This window comes from Sinohyriopsis cumingii, chromosome 3 (genome assembly GCF_028554795.1).
Source record: "Sinohyriopsis cumingii isolate HCF-2022 chromosome 3, ASM2855479v2, whole genome shotgun sequence".
Taxonomy (NCBI): domain Eukaryota; kingdom Metazoa; phylum Mollusca; class Bivalvia; order Unionida; family Unionidae; genus Sinohyriopsis; species Sinohyriopsis cumingii.
In genome coordinates, this window is record NC_142963.1 from 93,575,842 (window position 1) to 93,602,611 (window position 26,770).

At 35.7% G+C, this 26,770-nt stretch overlaps 1 protein-coding gene across 4 annotated transcripts in view; it reads right to left on the reverse strand.

The window, feature by feature from the left end:
- The window catches only part of LOC149803303 (putative pyridoxal-dependent decarboxylase domain-containing protein 2), a 117,119-nt gene that overhangs the window by 81,563 nt on the left and 8,786 nt on the right, over positions 1 to 26,770 (reverse strand). For all 4 annotated transcript variants that reach the window (XM_089952995.1, XM_089952993.1, XM_089952992.1 and 1 more), the window contains exons 4-12: positions 25,480 to 25,584; positions 21,844 to 21,999; positions 14,994 to 15,183; positions 8,163 to 8,231; positions 7,246 to 7,324; positions 2,581 to 2,665; positions 2,040 to 2,160; positions 1,215 to 1,370; positions 344 to 394 (exon numbers count right to left, since the gene is read on the reverse strand). In XM_089952995.1, the coding sequence (XP_089809121.1) occupies positions 344 to 394; positions 1,215 to 1,370; positions 2,040 to 2,160; positions 2,581 to 2,665; positions 7,246 to 7,324; positions 8,163 to 8,231; positions 14,994 to 15,183; positions 21,844 to 21,999; positions 25,480 to 25,584 (1,012 nt within the window). The remainder of the gene's footprint in view (positions 1 to 343; positions 395 to 1,214; positions 1,371 to 2,039; positions 2,161 to 2,580; positions 2,666 to 7,245; positions 7,325 to 8,162; positions 8,232 to 14,993; positions 15,184 to 21,843; positions 22,000 to 25,479; positions 25,585 to 26,770) is intronic.

Genomic DNA, 26,770 nt, shown 5'->3' on the forward strand with positions numbered 1-26,770 from the left:
AAACCAAGGATGTTATTTATATTTAGTTTAACAAATTATAGGCAAACATTCTTGTGAATTAGAATTTGCTACCTTGTTATGGGAATGAGAATACAAAAAAGGTCAAACAGCCTTTTACTGGTAACTCTAATTATGTGGACAACTTCTGCGTGAGGATTTCAAAATATGCAATAGGTATGATATGAAAGTACCTTATCAATTATAACATAATTATTTCTAAATGAGTAAAGGTTCATCTAGCTATCAATGCTAGATGAATTTTTAATTAAGACACAAGTGAATAACCCTTTTAAAAACACATTGAATTTTTTAAAATATGAAATAAACAACATACAGTACTTACAATTAGTCTGATTACTTTTATCTCATCAAGATTTTCATACAACAGCTTTGCCTGAAAAATAATGTATTTTCTTGTAATAAAATAAGGAAATCCATACTTTGTTGCTTGGTAATATCTAGAAAATACTAGCTCCATGTTCTTATTGACCATTCATATGATTTGCAAAAGCAGGCAGGTATGAAACACAATGCTAGAATTAGTGACTGCTACCAATATTATCAAAATTATTTAGTGTATGTATGTTACATGTACAGTGCACTTCTATGCACAGAGAGTGTATTATTCTGCCCTCTCTTATTCAAACAACAGGTATCTAAATATTATTGTGATCTCTCTTACTCAAATGTTAGATATGAAACTATTATTTTGACCTCTCTTACTCAAACAATAGATAACAAACTATTATTCTGACCTTTCTTATTTGAACTTGTTTAGTTAAATTATGTATACATGGTATTTACTTGATTAATAGATCTATGGATCTGCATGTATTTTGTCAAGAAGCAAGCCTGTTAAATATAATGCATGAATCACTATCGGGTCAATATCAAACATTCAGTGCATGTAAACGTTTGTATATCTTTACTCAAATTAACAAGGCCATAATAATTTTTTTTAAAGTCAAACTGGTCTCATTAACTGGTCCATATTTTGAGCTTTTAAATCCTTGAAAATGGGTCCCATGACCCTTTTATAACCAAATGTCCACCTGATGATGTATTAACTCTCTTTTGTTGAACAGATAACATGCGGATTGTCCATACGCTACATCCCTTTAGGAAAAATTGTCCACCTAAATTTTTGCTAACGTTCTAACTTTTACTAATCAGATAACATTCAAACTGTCAGAAAAGGCTAACTATCCACTCACCAGGTCACAGGAATGTTGAATTCTCTCCAGAATTCCATCTAAGCCAAGACTCTGCAGAGCTATCCATAAGGGGAGACAATTCAATTTAAGCTGGGGGTTAAAGGTGTTTAGGCCTGCAGCATGAACTAAGGATGGGTCAGATGCCTTAAACATAGTCTGCAACTTGTCAAGGAATATATAGATGAACTGCTGACAAGCAAATGAAAGTAGAATTTAGACTGTCCACAATATTCTCATTCATGATCTTCCAAAGAAAGAAATATTTGCAAATATAATCTGTACAACACTTTACATACAACAAAGTTCATTCTCTAGTGCAAAACTACTGATGATTAGGTTATTAATTTCTATTTATTGCATGCAAATTATCTGTTTGTACAAAAGAATAAAGTAGAAACAGTTAAATTTTGAAATTAATTACCCAAATAAAGAAGTTCTAAATTAAGCACCTTAATACACGGAGCCTATCATCAACACATCTGCACAGCTTACTAGTATAAACTTTTTATAAATCTAAAATGTATGTGTTATATTTCATTGGTAAATTTTACTTTATCACACATCAGATAATGTCACACTGTAAAGTATAATTTTTGAGTTCCAAATGTGCCATGGCTTCAAGTAACCTGACTATTATGGATTTGATATATGTGATCCAAAGTCAAAATTTAATTACAACATGTCAATGAGGTACACAACTTGGCCAACAGAAAAAAGCAAGATAGACAAATATGTGATATCATTACAACAAATTAAACTGCAGCCATTACTAAACAGTGTGGTAAAACATTTTGCAAAACCAGTGATGTACGCAAAAAAGGACACAGCATAAGGGAGAGCTGGAACTCCCACCCATTTTCCAATTGTGACTGTGATGCTGTCCCCTGATCTAGCAGAACTCACTGAGGAAGGAATTGCTAACATGGCCAGGGTTGCTAGATTGTTCCTGAAACAACAATCCATAACTAAGAACATAAACTGTACTTTATAAAAAAAGTAAACATAAACAGTGCATACAAAATTAAATTTCCACCCTAATAAGCTTTGTTCATTAAACTTTACTCTGAATCTGACTAATCTTCTCTGATGTTTGCTTCATGAATAAACATTTCTTATCTGGGATTAAGAAATCAACTTTCTAATAAGCCCCTAAGACCCAGGGTTTTCAGCCAACCCTGAAATTTGTATTTATTTTAATGAAAACATACAAAGATGATAAACATTAACAAAATTGTCTAAATCAATTTTTTCTGACTTTTTATTTTTTTAATAATAAATCCAATTATGACCATGTTCAGTATAGTGAAATCTTTATAAATTATATTACAATTATTAAAAGAAGGTAATGGGGCTTCTGTCCACCTACCCTTCAACATGAAGCCAGATTGAGTTTTTCTTGCAGAGATTTTGTAGTCTGTCCAGGTTGTCTACATGACCTACTACTGGGGTTCCTACAAATACAAGTTAAAAAAAACCTATTTAATACAAGCAATTCAAACAATTAATATAGCATCAGTGGAAACTAATTTTTTCTAGTAAAATGTTTCTTCATGAATACTTACCCAATCAAAATACCTTAGAACAATTACTACCTTACAAATCCAGCCCTCCCAGATTAAAACTTTTTAGCTAAAAATTTAAATATTGTCTGACCACAAAGGTGGTCAGGCAGAGTGGTCTACCCTTGAATGAGGGATTGGCAACAAAACCCATAAATATATAAGTTGCTAATGGAGTGTAAGGCATGCTCTCTGTATGTATGTACCTGCAGGGAGGCTGGGAGGGTCTATGTCTATTATGACTGGTTAAGTATTTGTGAAGAAACATTTTACTAGAAAAAGTTGTTTCTTCTTTAAATACTTTATCCAATCTTTATACCTTAGGAGGTAAGAGGTGGAAGGCAGTACATCCCCTTACCCAAGAGATGCGATCTTCAGTCCCCTAAGATATGAAAGACAGCTTCTAGGTAACCTGACTGGAGAAGACTCCATCTGTCGGGGAGCAGCTTCGGAAAGGGAAAAATTGTCCATCCTACAAATCCAGTATTAGTTGTGAAGTGCATCTTATGAAGCTGCTGAACGATCTGGAAAGGTAACCTGTTTCGCCACAGCGATAGGTCCCACCAGATCAAGTTGAGCCTTCTGAGATGAAAGATTAAAAAAACCTGGAGAATTTGGACTCAGATAATATCAGAGAACAGTTCCAGTCAAAGGCAATGCTTGTGGCAACTGCTCTAACCTTGTGAGCCAAAATGTGTAACAAATTCATCGGAGATGGAGTTATTTCTTAATATGCAGAGCAAATAATCCACTTAATCCATGATGAAAGGGTCTGTGCTGTTTCATCGTCCTGTTCCTGTTTTAGAAATAGATGTTATCTCCCTCAAAAACAACATCAGTCTTTCTACTGTACCACTTCAAGGCTCGTACTTGATCTTGTAGGTGGCTTTGAGTGGAAGTGTCAAGATTAAACAAAGATTTCAGTACAAAGGTCAGGTTGCTAATGGACACAAGTCTATTCTTGATGATGAAATAGGGAACTGTCATAAATTAACCTGACCCATCTTGTTGGAACTGCATGTTATTCAAGTTTCCTGATACAGCATGTACTTCACTGATTCTGCATGCAATCACTAATGTGATAAGGAAGCAGGTCTAGTATGAAAGTGGTTCAAATGGCATTTTGTTCAACTAGGTTAGTACCCATGATAGGTTCCACTTCTGGGTACAGATCCAATGTTTTTGTCCTGCATAATCAAAGCTGGAGAGGAGATCAGATAAATCTGTTTTGTTTGATATCCTATCTTCTTTGATGATGAAAGGTATCTGTGATCGTGAAGTGTTGACCTTTGATTGTGCTTGGTGCTAACATTTTCTGCTGAAGAGCCAGAGAAGGAATTTAGCTATTTTGGGTACAGATGATTGTATTTTCAGAATGTATGATTATGTACACCACTGTATAAAAAAATTTCATTTTACTTTGCATGCATTCAGTGTGGAAGGTCTTCTTGCTTGTGAGAACTGTTGTTTCTGAGGGCTTGTTTAATATGATCCAGACATGCAAGTTCAGTAGCTCTGGGATGGGGTAAAACAACTGCCATCATTGCAGTTTAAGTAGATGATAGAAATTCATTATTTTCCTGGGAATTTCCATTGTGAGACTGAGGTGGTCAATGATCCACAATTTCTCCCATATGAGTGGTGCAATGAAGATAAGACAACACTTAGATTCTCTTGCTTTTTTTTATCAACTTTGAAATCAGAGGTTTTGGAGGGCAGGCATATGCATCCAGGCCATTCCAGTCTTTGGATAGCACACTGACTGCCCAGGCTTTGGGATCTGAGGCTGGTGAGAAACAGGTTGGGAGCTTGGTATTCCACCTTGTCAAAAACAGGTCCACTAATGGTCAGTCCAGTTAGGTGATCATCTGAGTGAAAGCCGAGGGATCGAAAGACCATTGTCTGTATAAGCTCTTTTGTTCCAGGACAAAGAATCTGCTACTTCATTATACATCCATGAATATGACAAATTTTGGATGAGGATTTGTTCTTGAGGACATCACTTTAGAATGCCCCTCACTAGTATGCAAAGGTCTGGGGACTTCATTCTGTCTTGCTGTTTGAGTTAAGTCACCACTGTAGATTTGACTACAGAATGAGGACTCCCTTTCTGTTAAAAATCCTGACACCTGTAAAAGGCTTTCAAAATGGCTTACATTTTGAGGATAATGATATGTAGATGCCAGTTCTGGGGAGACTACAACCCACCGGCTTCCTGAAAAGAAAGTAGGTGTGCCCTCCAGTCTTCTGAATTTTGATCTGTACAGACTGCGATCTCTGTTTGTTGTACTTGCAGAGGTATACCCACTGAGAGCCAAGTCTGCAGATGGTAAATCATATCTGTGCAAATGGGGACAGGTTGGTCCAGTGGGCAAATATTTGGCATTTATTGGGTTAAAATAATAATTTGTAATGGGCACATAAAAAGGTGACCTAGGATGATGAGGTCCACTCACATTGATCAAGTATAAAAGGTGAAGGAATTCCAATGCAGAGAGAGAAACACTCAAAAGTAATGAAGTAACCATGGTCCCAATTTTCAAAGCCCATTCCTGAGGGAGATGTACTCTGTTTAACTGCATGCTGAATTCCATACCTAGATGAACAAATTGCTGAGATGATACTAGGTCGAATTTGTTCATGTTGATGTGGAAACAAAGATTTGTAAGCAGTGTAACAAGGGTTGTCACATCATGTTCTAATACATAACTCACTGGATGTTTTAGCAGAATGTCATCCGGGTAACTTGATGCTGCCGACTTGGAGATGGTCTGGATATAAGCCATAACAATACAAAATCACAACTCTGTCTTTAAAATTGTCAACTATATACAGTAGTCCCCCTATTATAAGGCCACCCCTATTGCAGCAGGGAAGTGGCCTTATAATGAGGGTGGCCTTTCTAGAGGGGGATGACAAATGTGAATAGTAAATACATATGAAGAAAGTCGCAAGTATATTTAATTCTAAAACATTTAATATTTTCATTAAAATATCACATGCATGTTGTGAAATAAATGAAAAACAAACTGTTTCATTATTTTTAAACGAATGTTATGAATAACCATTGATATTGTTCTAAAACTGTCTTTATAATTATGTTACAGATCACACGATCTGTCACTGCTGGTAACAGTCTAAAAAAGAAACCAGTCTTGTCACAATTAAAAATATCCTTGCTGTCATATCCCCTGCATATATCGTTTAGTCTTTTCTTCCAATCTTCGACAACTTCATTATTAACATCAGCTGATTCTTCACTAAGGACAACACTTAATATTCTGTCACACTTGATATTTGTGCAACCATCCGTTACTTGCGGTAAAGTCATCATATCTCAATTCAGCTGACAAAATTGTTGCTTTTTCTTGTCATTCAAATCAGGATGTAAACATCTGGCTCAAACAATCTTCCTTTCTTCGTCCATTTCACTTTCCCACTTCTGCAGAATTGTTTCCTTACCTTTCATGATATTGTTTATCTGAGTCTTTCCAACATTAGTTTTCTGCAGGAATCCTCGACCCCCTCCCCACTGAACCTTTCAGTCAGTTGAATTACTTTCACTTTCTCTTTTAAACTGAGAATTTTTCTTTTCCTTGATGACATGTTGATCTTTTTGATAAAACTATTTTTTATGCATCTAAACAAATTGCCATGTGTTTTTAAAGGAAATCATCTTGTCACGTGATTCGTTAGTCACAGTCTGGTACCCCATTGTTTTTATATATTTCTTGACACTAAGTGAGTGAAGCCAAAACAGCTTTGATATGTACCATTTAACATCACGCAGTTTTGACCTCACGGCCATTAGGATTTGTAATTTTGACAATTATTGTCATTAGTAATAGCCACTAATTATCAAAGTGAATATCTTACTAAGGGAAGCAATAAAGGCTATCAAACCATTTTCCTGCTGACTTGTGTATTGTACATCAATGCTGCCACTTCTCAGCTGTTACTACTGTTCAATAATTGTAATCTGAACAATTATCGAAGTGACTAAACTGGACATCTTATAATAACAGAGCAGTAAGGCTAATTGGATTACATGTACTTACCCTTTTGTATGGATTAAAATTGGAGTCTTTCTCGGCTTTATGGAATAAATGTGGCTTCCCGTGAGGCGTAAATGATATAATATTAACCTTAGTGGTACATGTACATGTACTTTAGTCAACACTTCTTTCAGTAACGAAAACCTGACATCAGGAAACAGAAATCAGATTACTTAACACATGTTATGAATAAAATACTGGTTCTGGATACATATCAAAATAAAAATGCAGCCACTTGTGAGGGGTAAATTTTATATTATTGCACTAATATGCTGGCTGCTGGTCGCGTTAGCTGGGTGGCCTTTTGAACACAAACTTGTCGGTGCCAACGGATTCTGGCCGTAAGGAGCGGGTGGCCGCTGGTATGTTCGAAGCATATTCAAATGGAAAAGGTACTGATATATATCTTGTACTAACCTGCAAAAGCAACTAACAGAACAGGAGTTTTTGCAGCAGCAATATCATCTTGGACAAGTTTTTCCAACAGGTCAACATCCTGAAAATATCAGAAAGTAATCAATGATTACATAGTCCATCTCTATGAAACTTTAGTACTTGCATAAGTCATTGTAAACATTAATTATCATAACATTAGCTGTCTTTGTTCATAGATTGGCATCATCTGTATAAATGGAAAGCCACTTGTGCCTGGATCCATTCTGTCAAAATTTATTCAAATTCTACTAAGCAAACTGGATGCATTCTGTCAAAATTTATTCAAATTCTACTAAGCAAATTTTTAAAAGAATTAATTTAAGATTTTTCTACTTTTACAAAGATGGTCATATATGGGGGCAGACTAGCACAATATGTATAAACTTTTTAGGCCTTAATGCCAGGATGCTTCCTGTAAAATTTGATTGAGTTATTTATGTCAAAAGTCAAAAACAGCAAATGTGGACAGATGGCAGATGATGCATGCAATTCCATACCAAAAGATCTTAAGGCCATGTTAGCTAAAGTTAGGACAAGTAACCTTACTGGTCCCTGTCATTTCCACTATAAATAATCTCTGACTTTCATTATCGAAATTATAAGGACTTGCATTTTTTTATTTATTTCCCCATCTCTGCATATATCTGACCCTGAAATACAATAAAGAAGATTATCTAATTTAAAATCCTGTATTGTATAATTAGAAAAGAAGCAAGATGATGAGATTAACTTCTTTATGAACCAGATCAAGTTCTAAAATGTGCTGTGCTTTTATCTGGTTGTGGGGATGGGGGTAACTTCATGACATTAAGGCAAAGACACAGTATAAAATATTTCTAATGCACTTTCTGCTAATGTGGTCTAAAACAGATTTTAAAATCCTTATACGGGCATCATACCATCCTATTGCTCTCCTTGGCACCAAGATCCAGCGGAACTGAGCAGATACATGACAGGGGCAGGCCAAGCTGTAATAATAATAATAATAATAATAAAACAAGAATGACATAAAATGCTTTGCAGTCAACAAGCTGCATGCAGAATCCAAACACTTCTCAAAACATACATATCAAATATTATCATTCAACTCAAAAGCTTCCTGCAGCAAATGCTTGTCACTGAAGAAATAAATGTTGGTCACTCAGATACAAATATTCCATGGTCAAATACAGACAAAAAATGTCAACAATATGGTTCAATGATTCTTTCCACATAGGTCAGCCAGACTATCATAGAAAAACATTGACAAAGAAACTTTGCCAGCAGTCCTCGAAGTCTGATTTGCTTAAAAGGATTCCTAACCAGATTTTTAAAGAAACTTCTCAGTATCATACACATATAATTTCTGAAGTATTACTTTGGAGTTTATATCTATGAAACTCTGCAATCCCATGCAATTTAAGTACAAAGATACCTTTCTAGCACACTCAGTACACAATAACAATTTTAATGGTGACTACACTACTAAGATCATGGAAAGTTCCAGCTGCAAAGAGCTCTTCGAGATTACTAACAAGCTAATGTCAAGGAACAAATCAACATCACTTCCAACTACCTTCTCTCCAGTCGACCTTCCAGACATGTTTGCAAATTTCTTCCATGACAAAGTACAAACCATTAGAGATAAGCTTGACACCACAATTTCAACTGACTCGTCGTCACCATACAGTTGGGATACAGAATTTGAACGGCAACCATTAGCAGCATTTGAACCTGTCTCTATGGATTTTGTACGTACAATCCTGATGAAGAGTGCACCAAAGTCATATGAACTTGATCCAATTCCAACATCACTGCTGCTTGAGTGCTTAGATCCAGTATTGCCTTCACTAACTGATGTAATTAATACCTCTCTCTCATCCGGGAAATTCCCATCATTTTTCAAAACTGCCATTGTAAAGCCTCTGCTGAAGAAACCAACACTAGACCATAACGATTTAAAGAACTACCACCCAGTTTCTAATCTCCCATTCATATTCAAAAATCTTAGAAAAGGTTGTTCTATCCCAGCTTGTATCTCATCTAAATTCAAACAGTCTTTTTAGCAATGTACAATCTGCATATCGCCCTTGCCACAGTACTGAAACTACTCTTCTGAAAGTAGTTAATGACATTCTCTCTGCATTGGATAGCGGAAAGATTACAGTCCTCACCCTCCTTGATTTGTCTGCAGCATTTGACACAATAGACAATGATATATTACTTCACTGTCTCCAGCATGTATTTGGCATTCATGATACAGCCTTATTGTGGTTCAAGTCCTACTTGGTCAACAGGACACAAATTGTGTCTGCAAATGGAATACACTCCAGCCCAGTTAATCTATGTTGTGGTGTTCCACAGGGGTCTGTTCTTATACCCGTTCTCTTCATTATATACACTCAGCTGCTCTCAAGTGTCATAGATCATCATCCAGTGTCTCACCAATTGTACGCTGATGACACCCAAATATACAAATCTAGCCACCCAACTGAAGTTGATGCTACAATCCAAGGTGTAGAGAGGTGCATTACTGATGTGAAATCATGGATGACATGTAACAAGCTGCAGATGAATGATGATAAAACGGACCACAACACAAAGACTTTCTCATTTACATCCTTTACCTCAAACAGTAAATATCAGCAACACCAACATTAAATTCACACAATTAGTACGAAACCTAGGTGTTACTCTGGACAGTACTCTCACATTGCACCAACATGTCATGAACATATGCAAGGCTGCATATCTTGAGCTGAGACACATCAACTTAATTCGCAAATATCTTTCAGTTGATGCCACTAAAACACTTGTGTGTTCATTAGTTTCAAGACTGGACTATTGCAACTCAATTCTGTCTGGTTCATCTCAATATCTACTCCAGAAACTTCAAAAAGTTCAAAACACAGCTGCTCGGATCATACTTAGAGTACCACGATTAGAGCACACCTCCCCACTGCTCTGTACCCTACACTGGCTATCCATTCGATCCAGAATCGAACACAAAATTTCTTCTCTGTGCTACGTTTCAGTCGGACTCTAGTCCAACATACCTATCCGATCTCACCCATGTGTACAAACCAGCAAGATACTTACGCTCCTCTTCTGACAATCGTATACTCATTATTCCCACTATGAAAACAAAGTCATATGGACAGCGTTCTTTTGCATACCAGGGCCCAGCAACATGGAATGAATTGCCCACTGAACTTAGACAGTGATCACATTCAAGAGGGCTCTCAAAACTCGCTTATTTCGACTGCAAGAACAAACTTAAAGACCTAATAATGTTTCCTACCTGAAATATTCTCAGCATGTTTTTAATTTTTTAATGTTTTTCTAATTTCATGGTGTTTGTTTTTGTAATAATATTATTATATGTTTTTTATCTTATATGTGTTGTCTAATGTTGTAAAGCACTTAGAGCTTCTAAAGATTAGGCGCTATACAAAGTCCTCATTATTATTATTATTATTATTATTATTACATGAAACACTACAGTATAACAGTGTTGCAACTACAAACCTTATTGTCAAAGAAGTAATTAACAGTTTTAAATTGTTTGTTCAACCTACTGTACATTTTTCTCTAATCTGCATAACAAGACAAATACAATAAAATCCTTCAACCATCCCAATACTGATGCCTCCCTATTATAAGCACATAAGGACCTTTCCTCAAAGGATGTCAGCACTTCAATAAATACAAAGGACCTTTCATGATTGGATGTCACCAAACTTAAATAAAAGCAATGGCATCTGATTGATTGTTGCATTTTCCATGGTGATTAGAACACATTTATTGTGCCATGTAAGTTTCCTGTTTGCAAGAAAAAAGTATGCTTACAATCATTATCTTTGATCAAATCTAGGCCAATTTAGCATGTAAACAGCCATATTCTACTGGGGACAATGAATACTGGGGTGAATTGTTTAGTTACACATGTCTGTTGACAATGGGCTATAGATCAAATAAGGATGATCATTTTTTTTTTTTTACATAAGAGGTATTTGTGTTTTCAAATAGGATATCACTGATACATGAATTTTCAAACATGTGATCTAATACTCAAATTCATGGACTTTTTATATACATGTATATTACTTCACGTATTTTTTAAAAATTGGAGTCAAAATATTGATGCTAGTGATTTTTTGGGTGTCTTTTTTTTAAAGACCCTGGGAACCCTTTGGATCACTGACACAAGGATGAAACTCTACCCACCCCCCATGAATGGTTCACATGTGTATGTGGATAAAATTAAAAGCATTAAAGATGCAAAGGTCATTTATGGGCTAAGTATATTATCAGGGTACAGTCCAGGACAGGTGAAAGGGCCGTCCACAAGGTGACAAAAAGGCAAAATGCCAACTTTCACACTATTTACTTCATTGTGATCATGGTGTGTTTTCAAAGGTAATCAAAGCCAGCTAAAGCTTTGTGTCCAACATAATCATGATGCACTGTCAAGGTAAATTTCAGCCTTAACAATGAGGGGAATTTCATATGTGTCATGCTCCCCAAGACTCAGCTCAATGTTGAAGTGTTTCTACTGACCACCATGGGATCACTTTCTCTCCTTCAGCTCGCCATAGCAGATCTTCTTTGGTAGTCACTCTTCTGACATCCTGGTGATATTGTCTGCCCATCTTATCTGTGGTTTCATCAGCAGAGTGTGGATGCATGAAATGCCTGCCATGTGAGAACCTCAGTGTTTGAGACCTTGTTCCACCATTTTATTTTACACAACTACTTAAAAATGCAACCAGAAATTTTCAAATGCATTCAAATTATTCAAAAGAATTAACTTTAAACATTTATTCCCAAGTTGCCAGCATACTGATCTTGCTGTAAGCACAGTACATGTTTTGGTATGGCAGATTTAATCCCTATAAAGTGTGCAAGTTCCTGATGAATCCTGCAAGTTTCAAATGATAGAACTTGATCACTGTAAAAGAGACATAATTAAATGCACCTGAACTAATCTTGGTCACTCAACTGTTTGATGCACTATAAACAGCATGATTCAAATTGGGTATCATAATTTTGTTTATTGGATTGTTAACAAAATACTTGTTAAATTTTTAAAAAACCAATATGCTTGGTTTCAAACATAGAAGTAAAATGTAGTTCTGGGGTGGGGAGGATAAAACTAATTTTAATGCTGCGATACTTACATGTTGCTTTAGAATAGCCAACCATTCCAGGATATAAATTTACCCTAATCTACATGAGAATTCATCCTGCAACTGGGCAACTTTCTGGAATGATTCCAGAAGCATACCCTATGAACTAGCACATGCCCAGTAATCTTAATCCTTTTCAAGGATTACGACCATAGTGGGATATCAGTGCAGGATGGGAATCTGGAAATATCAACATTAAGTTTTGCAACATCATTTTAACCTCATCACCCCAACCACCCCAAAAAATAACATTTAAATATCAGCAATATGTAACCTAGTTCTGTTGCATTGCTGAATTTCCCAGTTCAGTGAGAGGCTGATGACACCCCCCAAAACAGGAAAAGACACCCAAAACAAAAGGAAATCTCATCCTTATGGCTAGAGTGTCCACTACTGTAAGATGGTATCCACTTGGACCACTTTTTATATCACAACTATTAGCCTTAGAGAAAAAATGCATTCACTTTGGTGCACCAAGGAACAAAGGTAGAAAGAAAAAGTAGTGAGATACTGTCAAAATGCAGCTTTCATCATTTCCTCCCAAGATGAATAAGTTAGACAGGCCCATGAGGTTGCAATGGCATGGGCCTCATGGACTTTAATCTTCATGAGAGAAAGGTCCCTGGATTGTTTGGAAGAAGAGGGCATACCTACCTCCCCATATGTGAGAGACAAAGTTGGTCTGAAAGCTGGAGAACCTCTCAAGTATAACGCCATGGGTTGTTAAGTCCATGAATGCATAAAAGGGAAGGACCAATCACTTCCCTGCACTGGAAAACCTCCTATCTCATGGGGATTGAGTGAGATAACAGGAATAGGGGGAGGTAGATGCATAAGAGGTAGAAGCATAATTATTGCTATTATAAGTGGTAAAAATGCATAATTTGGGCATAAAAAGTGTAATATAAATATTACATGCCATAATTACAGCACATAAGAAAAAGATTACTAATAACATGGTTCTGAAGCTGGAAGATTTATTGTCACAAAGGACAAAATCCATATGGATTAGAACCAGAATATACACACAAAATATATTGAAAAATTATGTATATTCAGCACTCACTTCAACTAGTGTACATATTTTAACTTTTGCTGAATGATCATGAACTGGAATCCTGATCATGGTGAGGTGTTCAGAGTGCTGATTTGCATTGCTCTCATATTCTTCTTTTAATGTTTGTAAAATGGTGTTGATTTGTCCTTTATTCTGATCTGACATGCTCTGAAGTTTGAAAAGATCCATCTACTCTAAATAGTTTCATCATATAACATCCACAACTCACACTGTACAGCATTTCACTTAACATCTGGCACCATTATCTTTAAAAATATAGACTGGCTCACTAACTAACTAGCATATCAACAAGATGAATCTGTTAGGCAAAGTTCCCATTGGAGAAACCTATCTGTTTTCTTGGAATGGGGTCATATACAGTTGCTATAAATAGCAAATAAGGAAAATGATATTATGCTATTCTTATGCAGCAATCACCTTTTTGCGAATATTATCAAAATTAAATGAGTGAAATTAAAGAGATGATAATAAAAATGACTAAAACAACTTTTTATGGCTTTATTTTTTTAAATATTTTTTTGTGTAGCTGAAAAGCATAATCCATATATAGTTTCGTGGAAAACACAATTTGTTGAAAAAAAGCATAACCATTGGCATGTATGTCAATCCGATCTCCTTCCTAGGTTGGATGTCCAATTGCTGATGCCACACCTTGTTCCCTCCGATTGGAGGGATCCAATGGACCTTAAATGTCCCAAAAACACTTATCCAGTCCTGCTCTGGATCCTGAAGGACTTAGCAATGGATACCTTACAAACTCCCTTGGGAGGGTCACTATGGACCTTTCGAGACTCTGAAGAGACTGCGTCAATCCTGTTCTAAGCCCTAAGTGACTCAGCAAATGATATACCATACTAATTTCAATTGGAAAGGGTCCATGGTTTTTCAAGTCTCCAAAGAGTCAGACTCAGTCCAACTCTGAGCACAGAGGCTGAGCAATGGATCCTTGACCAGTTTGTTTGAGAGGGGTACTATGAGCCTTATGAGTCTCCAGAGACTGGTCCAGTCTTGTTCTGAGCCCCAAGGGGCTCAGCAATGTATCCTTGACAAACTCTCTTAGGAGGATCCTATGGGCCTTAAGTATATCTGAAGACTAAATCCTTTGCTGAGGGTCTCACTAATGGAGAAACCTGAAAAGTTTGAAGAAAATGAGGAAAGTTTTTTTATCCTCCCTTTTATGTATATTGGTGTTCAGCATGGTTCCACACCAGAGACTACAAAAAGGGCAACCATCTAACCAAACACAACTGGTACATAACTGGCAGGATGGGTCTGAATCCCAGAGGGAGTCTTGTGCCCATATTTACCAAAACTTTGTCTCTTTGACACTGATGAAAAGAAAATACTCTGAAAAACAAGCACACATTTTGTACAACAAAAATAATGTACATGGGGAAAACCACATACCTTAATACTAACAGGACCAATGTTTCCAATCTATATATGCAGTCTATAGGGATATATTATCCTCCATATTGCTTTACCTGGAGACACAAGTAACTTCCAAGATCAGGTCTAGAGGCAGCACTGATGTAGATGACAGGTGGTCTTGAGTACAGGGCTTCAAACCCCTCTGTGGCATACTTAGGATACCTGTGGTACAGGGCAAGCCGACACACTCTCACCAGGCCATCTCGTGGCTCTTCATGGAACATCACAGATGAGTCCTCAAATCTGGCAATGAAAGTAAAAATAATTAATCCCTCTAAAAGACCGAGGATGGATCCAGAAAAAAGATGAAATCATGAGATGCTGCCAGGATTTTATCAAAACATGGTGGGGGAGGAGCACACCACTTGTCAATAAAATAAGCAGAGAAAACACAGAAGGGGGGAGGGAAACAGCCATAGTTCAATATTTACCTCATACTTAAATATCCATCTCTCTCTCTCTTGCTGCTCTATTCTGTTAAGGCTCTAGTGAAATCAAAATCATCAAAGATGTCCCCTCTAGTTGTGTAAATATTAATCTGTTGATTGTTTCTGAGCTTAATCTGATCCTTATTAGTGTACAACTATTTTTCTGTGCTTAAACTACCATATGTATAGCCAACTTAGCCATCTTAAACAAGCTGGGAAGCAGTTCTTTATGGTTGTTATATACAATTTTCCACAGCTCACAGGTGCTTTATCTCTGCTCCAAAATGTTTTTTCACCAATATGAACTCTGCCTAAGTTTCACTTTCTTCAGCTAATGCTTTGATGCTTTCTGTGCCAGAGTTCTTATCTGTTCCATAACGCTTTATTAGAGTTTCAAGTCCATCAATGCCATTTTCACAGTTATTTTGACCAAATAAATATCCTTCCTTCTAATTTCTTTATATATTCTTATTTATTCACTTTCTCTTAACCCTTGAAGTGCTACATAGTTTTGATCTCTTAGCACTCAATTGTTTGTGAAAAGAAATGAAAATTGCACAACTTTTAACCTGCCTGTATTTTAAATAGATTTGTATAATCCATTTAATATCAAAATACTTCTGAACAGGGAGCTGATCAGCATAGTCTGTTTTTGTCCATCCAATATGTACATCAAAGTTTTATTGAACATCAATTTTTGTCTCAAAATCACACACTGGTATTTCTGTTACTTTTCCACTCCAGTAGCTTGATATACTTCAAAATTTTAAAAAGTTTTGTCATCATCACTATCACTAGCCAGTATCTGCCACAGGAAATCAACATATGAAGATTAACCATGTTGGGAGTCAACCATTTTGGATTATCTAGGTGGCACTGTATTTTAAACAAACATTTGTCAGAACTTCCTGGATGAATTTGAGGTCAAACCTATGACAGAATGCTGGTCCAAATGTGCCATTCTAATTTAGCTTAATAACCATTCACGTCAAGTAGAAGTACCCCGTTTTGTAAACGTTTGCCTACCTGAAATACAACGTTTCAACAAGTGCCACAAGACTTCTACCAATGATGTGATTTCTGTCACTATAAGCCCCATGTATAAACTTTGAACTGTTCTGCAGTTCTTGTGAATCACTGCTTTTGAAGTGTACATATTTATAAAAAGATTACACGATTTGCACATTTGTGCATCCTGGCAGCACCTCTATGTTCATGTAACACAGCTGGCTCCCCAGAGTATTGAAACTGACCTCACACAAAACTTTAACAAGGTGCAATGCACAGACATGGGTATGGTGGAATAAAACAAGTATGAAACTGTGTCATAGGGTACATATCTTTTATTATATTAGGATGATGGTGCATAATTCAGATCATTTTAAGTTCTGTCATGACCAGCCCAATAGAAAATGTCTTTTGACTATGTACCCCACCCCCCATTTCCAGGAATATTCCTGAAACGAACTGTTATAGAGTATTATAGATTGTAAAAAATTAAATGTGTAATTTTATTAAAGAAATTAAAATGGAATTGAATAACTGAAATAACGAATGCAAAAAAAGCTGAATTATATATTCAAAAGGAAACAAAAAAGAATGCATTTTATGAATACATTTTGAAAATATACTTTTTTCAAACTGCTGTTAAATATCCATGGTAAAAAAAGATTTATTACACCATTTTTAACAACTGCCACTGATGTAATGACACTGTATATCTAGTCATTTTTGAACAAAAAGATTAAGAAATAAAATTTGCTGACAAAATACTCTACAACTACACTTTTACATCTACTCTGGTTGAGGATTTATTCTTATTTACCATAATGTCAATGCCTTTTTTATTTTCTGCATCTGCTGTTTGTAAAATCACACTTTTATTAAGACATGATGTGAAAGTAATTGTTATCTCCTCAGGAATGCATTTCCATTTTGATTGAAAATGAATGAAGATAACTAGAAACAAATGAATGGAAAATAAAAAGAAAAATAAGAATGCGTTTCTGCTACCAGAAACGAAAGCAAAACTAAAATGATAGCTGAAATGTAAATAAGACTGGAATGTAACCGGAGTACAACTGAAATTAATTCCAATGCATTTAAATTGCAAATGAAGTGCAAATAAAATCCAGATTAGATAAAATTACCTATCCTAATGTTTAAACTTGCTTCATCTAACAAAATACATGCCTATAGCTCAATTCTACCTTCGTGTTTTATGATATAGCAACAAAAATAGGTTATTTTTGTCAAGGCCATTGAAGTAAAGTGTCTTGCGAAGGGACACACCACAGTAGCCAACTTGGACTGATCTGATGGTAGAATCTGAACCCACGACCTTTTGGGATAAGCACATTACAATGAAACAAAGGCAGACAAGCTTTAACATAAGACTGGATGAGGAGTCCTGGATTCTTCACTTGATGAACTCATGAGTCACAGCCTGTTTGTAATAGTCCCTAGAATAAACTTGCCAGTCACTCACTTTCAAAAAGAAAGAAAGGAAAATGAGAAGGTACATTATTTTATTACATATTTACATCAGATTTTCAGCCTAGTAAGATCACATTAAACAGTAATTGTAAAACAATTTTCTTTATATCATATTGCTCTCTACCATCAGCAAACTTTTTCAAATGATTAGTTTCTTTACTTTTTCATATTTTTTGACTTAACAAAATGTATGTTTGGCATTTTTGGCTATTGAAGTCTTCAAGAATAGGACATTTCTTCATCACTCAGAATAATATATTAACTGTTTTGATTTTCTGATACTGTGCTACTTTGCAGTCATCATTTTTTCACACTTATTTCTAGAGTTCTGCATGTCTTCTTTGTGCAGCAAAGCAAACCTCAACAACAACAAAATGATCTGTGTCAAATTCATGATGGGTAAATGCTAATATCTGTAAGTTAGTATTTCCAATTCAAGTGGGATTACCGCTCCGGTGGCCTAGTGGTTAGAGCATCCGCCTCGGATGCGGGAGGTCGTGGGTTCAATCCCCGGCCGAGTCATACCAGAGACTTAAAAAATGGTACTAACAGCTGCCTCGCTTGTCGCTCAGCATTAAGAGGTTTGTGTTAGGACTGGTCGGCCTGGTGTCAGGATAATGTGACTTGGTGGGACATCATGCTACATGTCTGCGGCATGATGTCCCAGTGCTAGACATCACTATAAACTGCCACATTGCAGACATCGTAGCGATATGACTGAAAAATTGTTAAAGCTACGTTAAAAATCAAAATCACATCACATCACAACACATCAAGTGGGATTTTGCTTTCCAGCAGTCTTACACCATTCACAACTGCTTTTTATGTACCATCTAATTCCACTTTTTTCAAACATGAGATCTGCTTCTCTCACTTAGGACTCTTAAGTTCTCATATTTTCATAGTTCTGCCACCATTTTTATCAGCATCCTTCAATGAAGTCAAGATAGAGTCGGCATTATATATACATTCGGAGTTCAAGTTGTCTTTCTTGTCATTGCTTATGCTCTCTCTTTCATCTACCTTTCTGTTAGCATTAGTGTCATTTTCATCACAAGTCCTTTTCCCAGAAATGAAAACAGATTTTGATAACTTATTTTATTGAGACCAAGTATTTTTCTGCACTCATTAAAAGCGTACAATGATAGTGTAGTGCCCTAGTCTAAATTGCAAGTACATAAGTAGCAGTTATTATTAGCTGAACTGTCCAACTCAACTATGAGAAACCAATTTTTTAAAATAAAATATGTTTTTTCAATAACATTTATCCAATCAAAATATCATGCGACCACTACTTTGCAAATCCAGCCCACCTTGATGAAAACGTTTGAGCTAAAAAAACTAAAAGTGACCTGCCCACCTAGGTGATCTCGTCTTGATACAGGACTGGTGCCAGATTCTGTGAAATTGTCAGTTACTCCTAGAGCAGAAGCCATGCTCTCTATGGATGTAACTGCAGGAGGCTGGGATGTGAATGTGTAAGTGACCTTGAGATGAAGTGTTTAGAATAAACAGGAATTATTACCAAATTCTGATTATCAATAACTGTTAGCCTGTTCTTGATGATGAAAGCAGGATGTGTCAAGAGTGATACCAACTCATCTTGTCTGAACTGCATGTAGATGGGTCCACCAATAGGATGTGTATTTGCCGATTCTGTCTGCTGTTCAACAATCTGGTGAAGAGACAGGACTTATATGTGGTAAAACAATGAAACTCTTGAGAGCAGTTCAAATGGTTCATCTAGGTTAGTACCCATGATAAATTTCACTTGTCCAAGGATACACTGTCTTGAACAGATGACACCTAAATTAACAGAAGACTGTAAAGGTCTTTCGTATGTCAGATAGCCTCTCTGTAATGATAATGTAGTGTGCCAGTGATTGTGGAACAATATGTTCTGTTCTGCATTTGATGCTAATTGTTATTCACTGAACAACCAGAGTTAAGTTAAGTTATTGAGTTATGGATGCCTGCAGTGGTATAAAGTGTTCTTGTGTGCACCACTGAGAATATATTCCATTGCCTTTTTATGCCTTAAAAGTGGATGAGAATCTCAACTGAGATTCTCCACCATATGTTCTGAGAACTGTTGTTTCCGAAGGGCATGTTTTAGTCAGATCCAGACATACAGGTTCAGTGACTCTGGGTGAAGATGAAACATTGCCATCATGGTTGCTTAAAGAAGAGGAGGGAATATCTCAATTCCTGTTGATCCTGTTGCGAAATTAATGAGGCTGATCAAAGATATCCTATTTGCATGGAATAATGAAGATGAGGAGACACTCTGATTTTTGTTATTCCTATAACATCTCAAAACCTGAATTGTTCAAGGAAGATTTTATACATTTGGCTGGTCCAATATACAGAAAGAGCATCAATTATCCAGGCCTTTGGAACCTGGCATTTCTGAGACAAAATTTGGGATTCTGACACCTTGTCGCCAATATATTCATGATATGTCAATCCCACTGGGCAACTATTGACTGAAAACTCAGGGATGAAGAGACTATTCAGTTTGTTCCCCTGGAAACTATTTGTCGGTTCTATATATCATCACGGTAAATCTTCCCTATTCAGCAACAAAGACTGGAACCTTCCCCATATCATGATCTGTGATAAAGGGGATGTGTGTGCTTGTGAAAGTGTGTATTTGAGATGGGGAGGATCTCATGGCGATGCTGACAGAAATGATTGCCCTCCCTTTGCCTCTTTCTGCATTAGTTAAAGAAAACTTAAGTTTTCAATGGTTGTAAACTCACCAAGACAAGATAATATAGAAAACTTACCTGTATGTATCCATACAAAGCTAAACTTATACAGCAATAATAGATGGGTTTTCTATATCACATACAAAACCTATATTTAATAATATGGTAATAGCAATGTGAGGGGATACAATTGTGACATGTACAGATATGTACCAAAGGTGTTTAAGTGTGATGACAGCAAAGTGATAAGACTGAAATGTTAGAAACTTGACTGATGCTGATAGAGGATAGAAAAATTGTAAATTTACAGAGTATACTTCCCATCAAAGATAAAATTCCTACAACTTGTTTTAAGGTAGAAAACTTCCAAACTGCTAGAATGTGTAGATTTTGCAAGGCCCCACTCTCTAAAGAGAGTGTCCAAATCTCCACAAACATAAGTAGTAACTATCAATTTCAACAGATTTAGTGCAAATCCCAGTATCAAGGGAGACAACTTTTATAGGTGGGCAGATCACTTTAGCTTGTTAGCAAAAAAGTTTTAATCTAGGAGAGCTGGATTTACAAGGTAGTAGTAGGTCTCCTAAGGTAGTACAATTGAGTAACATATATGAAGAAGAAAACTTTGATTACTTTCATGATTTATATATGTGTCACCACCAGTTTCAACAATGTTAAAACAACAAAGGGCATTTATTGTTGCAGAGGCTTACATATACATTCAACATCAGGTTCTTTAGGCTATCACATCATGGAATGAATAACTGTTAATTAGTCACACTGGCTTCTTGCATATAATCCAAGCCATGGCTAACCAAAACTATAAAAATGGGGCATTATCACTGGGGAAAATCAGATGCAATGGGAACACAATACATGAAGAAAAAGTGTGTCCAATGAGAATTTCATATAAATCAGATACAGAAGCTCCGGTCCTGAGAACCCAGCAGTCTATATTACCTGATGGATGTTTTATGCCACAGTATAGTCTACATTACCTGATGGATGCTTCATGCCACAGTATAGTCTATATTACCCGATATATGCCTGGAACCACTGCACCGTCCGCATTACAAGGATAATCTGTGTGACAGTATTGTCTATATTACCTGACAGATGTTTGGTGTGACAAAATCGTCTATATTACCCTGATGGATGATTGGTGGCACATAGTGATGTGTATATTACCTTATGAATGATTAGTACCACATCAAAATCTATACTGCCTTATATAGGATTGATGCAACACAGTATTTTCAATATTTTACCTGAACAGTTTGGCAAGCCAAAGCTGGCAGTCAGATGTGATTTTTGTCACAAACTTGCGCAGGTGTTCTTCTGGCAGTGTAGAAACATAAGCAGCCACGCTGTGAGCTGTTATTGCTGCATGCCCAATATCATCTAGCTTCTGTAGTTTCACTGGCCTGAAGAAAGCAAAAAAGAACAAATTAAGTAAAAGGAGTGATGCAGGCAGTTTCTTCTCTTCTTCCAGATGGTTCAAACTGTTCAGAGAGTTGTTTGAACATTTCAAGGTTTTTTTCAAGGACTTCAGAGTTTTCAAGGAGTATTTTTTTATATACTGGAACTAAGCTGTTTTAATCTGTTACTTTCTTATCACTCAATGAATATTAAAGATACAAAAGGATAAGAACAAAAACATTAACTAATTAGCATGTAAATAATAGAGTAAATGAATGTTACACCATCCAGTAACAATTAGTGTTATGTGCCACATCATCCACATAATTTTGTCCCATTTTATGTATTATTTATTCATTATTTTTAGAAAATATGTAAATAATACAAGTTCTTCATTTTAAAAATATAAATTTTATGTGTTTTTAAGTTTTGCATTTCCTCATACAAATGCCATCATTTTAGTAGAAAGTTTTTTCAATGCATTCACATGTTTTTCAAGGATAAAATGACTTTTTGTGAAATTCATGGGCTTCTTAAGGAACCTCCTCATATTCAATCACAGCTCAAGGCTGTACAAACTGTGATCCCCTAATTTCAGAAAGGATATGATTATGGTGACATTTTATGTCCAAACAAAAGTCTTTCCAATGAATGGGCACTCTACTTGCTGAACATAAATCTGTAGGAATCCATGAGCTTGTTCTGCATCCTTATTTTTTTAATAACAGCTGCATATAAACCATCCAAGATATTCATGAGATATTCTTCACCAAAAAGTTGTAATTGAATGAGATGATTTACTTTCAATGGTATTTTCAGAAACAGTTACCTATTTTCAATTTTGCAATTTAATGCAGTTTGTGAAGTAATGTTGCAGTCTTTCTGATTCTCTACAGAGTTTAAATATTTTCATAAATATTTTGTGTATTTAATACTATTTAACTTGAGAAAAAGCACTGTGAGCCGCTTTTGTAATATAGTGTACTCATTACCATGACTGCAATTTGTTTAGTATGCAAACTCGTAACAATTAGGGCATGAAAAAATGTATAGGCTTATGCAAATAAATACACATAGTTGTAATATACTTTCAGAAAAAGAGTTCATCCCCTGGTACTTAAATACAGGAGTCTTGTGTATTTGAAACCACTAAACTCTAAGGTGATGGCAATATAAAGCACATTTATATTGCAAAAAACTATGGGACTGAGTGAACAAAGCCTTTATGAGCTGGCAACGAATGGTCATAGGTGACTAATTGTTTGATGAGCTACAGAACCAGTCCATATGTGGTCAAGTATTTCATAACATTTTTTAAAAGAATAAAGATTAACAACTGACTAAAAATAATTACAAGACCAAAAAAAACACCAAAAGTTTTTTCAAACAGACTTTTGCATGGGTAAAATGAATGCATTAACAGGCTTAAAACTAGAGTAATTTCCATATTATGGCTGTCACAGCAAAGATACTACCAAACATAAACTGGGAGATATCATGGGGCTGGATTTTGATATTGGGCACCTAGACGGTTTATCATTTTCATCCTGTGAAAAGATTCCTCTTGGATACATAATGCACAGAATTTAAATGTTTTTCCTCATCTTACCACAAAAGTCCAGTAATTTTGCAAAATGTTAACAGAACAGTCTAAGTGAACTGAATTAGCTGACTGTGGAAATAGAAATGAACCTAAATCGAATATGTCCAACCTCCCTCCAACACATTTTTTCAGTTTACAAATAAGTTGTCTGTTGCATAAATTGTAGATATTTTTGCTTAGAGTACAAATTTTTTGTAACAATAAATTTAAAAAACAGGTATCCAAGAACATCGGCATGCAATGCATGTTTAATGCATATAGTCAGCAATGCTATTTTAAGAATGAAATCTATCGTAAAATTTTGTATTTTTCCACATTTTGTCAAGCAGGGTACATGCAAAGATAAAACTGACTGCCAAAAGAGGTTACATAATTACAACAGGTTTTATGCTAACTTTAATAAATGTAATTCCACGACTTTTCCAATACCTTTTTACCAATTTCAAGAGTACCTACTACATAAATTTATGACCTCTAATACTTACCTAACACATAAAGTTAACACAAAAACATGTGTTACAGCCGGCTTTGGGCATACTTCATCCTATTGGATAGGTCATTCTCTTTTAAGTGCCTGGAGTACAATGATTCTGAATGGCGATAAGATCCCTGGATGTAGTCTGAATGTGAAGTTTACGGGGTTGTCAAAGTTAGGTAGGATGGTAAAACTTTTACATCAGCAAATGAAAATGTGACACAATAATGCAAACAAAATTCCATGACTTTTCCAAAACTATGAATGACTTGGGAAAATTTTAAAACTTTTCAAGGCCCTTGATAAGATTTTCTGTAATTTACAATCTTTTCCAGGATTTCAATGACTATCAAATTTGTTATCTTGCTTCTGTAATTTGGCAATTACTTTTTTCTGATATTTTCCATACTTTTCATCCTTTATCTCAAGTGTTTATCTGATTTTATTACACGTGGTTTTCTTCACATTGAGCAAAATGATGCAATTGGTCAAGCAAGCATTTAAAAAAAGTTAAACTTGTGATTTCATTATTACCAAAAGACATCACTTGGTTTCTCAAAGTTAATACAACTTGAAGTCTGTGAAGATGGAGAAGTGAATACCAAGATTTGTTTCCCTTTCCTATGACAATCATTGTATAAGCACACCTGTATAAATATTGGAACACATGTCCATCTAAAAGGCAAATCCTGCTGATATTATGTAAGCAAATTCAGTGAAAAACAAAAAGAAAAATTCTCACATTTTATACTGAATAGAACACTATTTCATAATCCCAGATTAACACTATTGTTTGAGCCCTGTTGTAATGTGCATTGTAATTCATTCTGCTTTGGATACACGCTATATATCCACATAGTAACCAGGAAGTTTTGAGGGAATTTGCTCCTCTATGAACAATTGTTATGAAAGTAAAATTTTATTTTAGGTCAAACAACTAATTATTTTGTGAGTTATGGAATCAGCATGTGTCAATGAAAAAGAAATTCACAAGAAAGAAGGTCATTGATTGGCTAAGAAAAAATTAACATTTTATTTGTTAATAAAACATGCCTGTAAATTGTTTATAATGGGAGGCTTGACCAATGCTATTTTCATTTTATGGCTGCCACTGTACAATTGTTACTGAATGGGAAATCACACCAGGTCAGATTCTGATAAAGCAGAGTTCTTCTACATAATGAGCCATCATTTGGAAGTTTACTCTTGGGCAGATCTTACATAAGATGCATGTGTTTTGCCAGTTTTACCACAATGTATAGTAATTTTGCAATACATTAACATACTGGTCTTCGGGATTGGAATTACTAGTCTGTGCCCTATATATAGTGGTGAATAATAATATAGGTTTTACTGTAATTGTAATATAAGTATTATAAATTAATCAACACTGTGAACCTGGCCTACTTTTTTGTCTGCAAAGTTGTCTCCTTTTCATTGTGCCCCTCTTCATTTATCTCGTACAGAATCAGTTCTTCCACCTTTTTCATCACCTCTGCCAGACCAAGGCCACTGTAATGTAAATGTACCAAATGTTAATACTAATCACTAAGTGGCCAACTGGGACTTAAAATAATAGCAAATACTGGAATTTTATTACTGTCTTCAACTGATTAGGGATGTCAACTTTTAAGTCAAAAATATGCTATGTCAGCCATTAAACAAGGAACATGTTGCCAGGAGACTACAAATCTACACTGCATGTAAAATCTAAACATCATTTTAACGTGTATACAATACTCCCCTTGCTTTCTATTTCACTTTTGTACAAGTAAGAAAATGGTGGAAAATCGAGGGTAGTGGAAGATCAAGGTTATACCAAAGTATTAGCTATTTACATGCAGTATACACATACATTAATGTTTTAGGTTAGTCTGTTGTTCTTTCATGCCATTACTGAATATGTTCAGGCTAAATAAAAATGACCGCTCCAATGGCCAAGTGGTTAGCATGTCTGCCTCAGATGCGGGAGGTTGTGGGTTTGAACCCGGGACGAGTCAAACCAATGACTTTTAAAATGGTACTTACAGCTGCCACACTGGGCACTCAGCATTAAGAGGTTAGTGTTGGGACTGGTCAGTCTAATGTCTGGATAATGTGACTGGGTGGGGCATTATACTACATGTCTGCGGCATGATGCCCCAGTTCTAGACATCACAACAAACTGCCACACTGCAGACATTGTAGTGAAATGACTGAAAAATTGTTAAAGCTACATTAAAAATCCAGATCACATGCACACACATAAACAAAAATGTTAAGTATATGTAGTTTAATAAACTGAATCAATGAATGCAAATACATACAATGACTGCAACAGGCATGTTTAGTTTTTAATATGGTTATCAACAAAAGAGATTACTCATATATATTGCTACAAATGTTGTGAACCTTGGCCCTTTCAGTTTTTTTTATAAATAAACTGATATTAAAAAGTCTTTTCAGACAACTATAATCAACAATGCTTAGCAGCAATTACTGTTTCTCAAACAACTAAAAAGAGGCCTCGGATCACACCAGCCACTGCTTTGCTGTTTAACAGACGCTAATCAATTGAGCCCAAATAGGGGATCCCCTAAGATGATTAAGACCAAATACAACTCAAAAATGTTTTCACATAAATTATGTCGGGTGGATGGTGCAATCTGATAAAAATCAGATCTCTGCTGTCATATGTGAAGAGCTGATGACTGCTAAG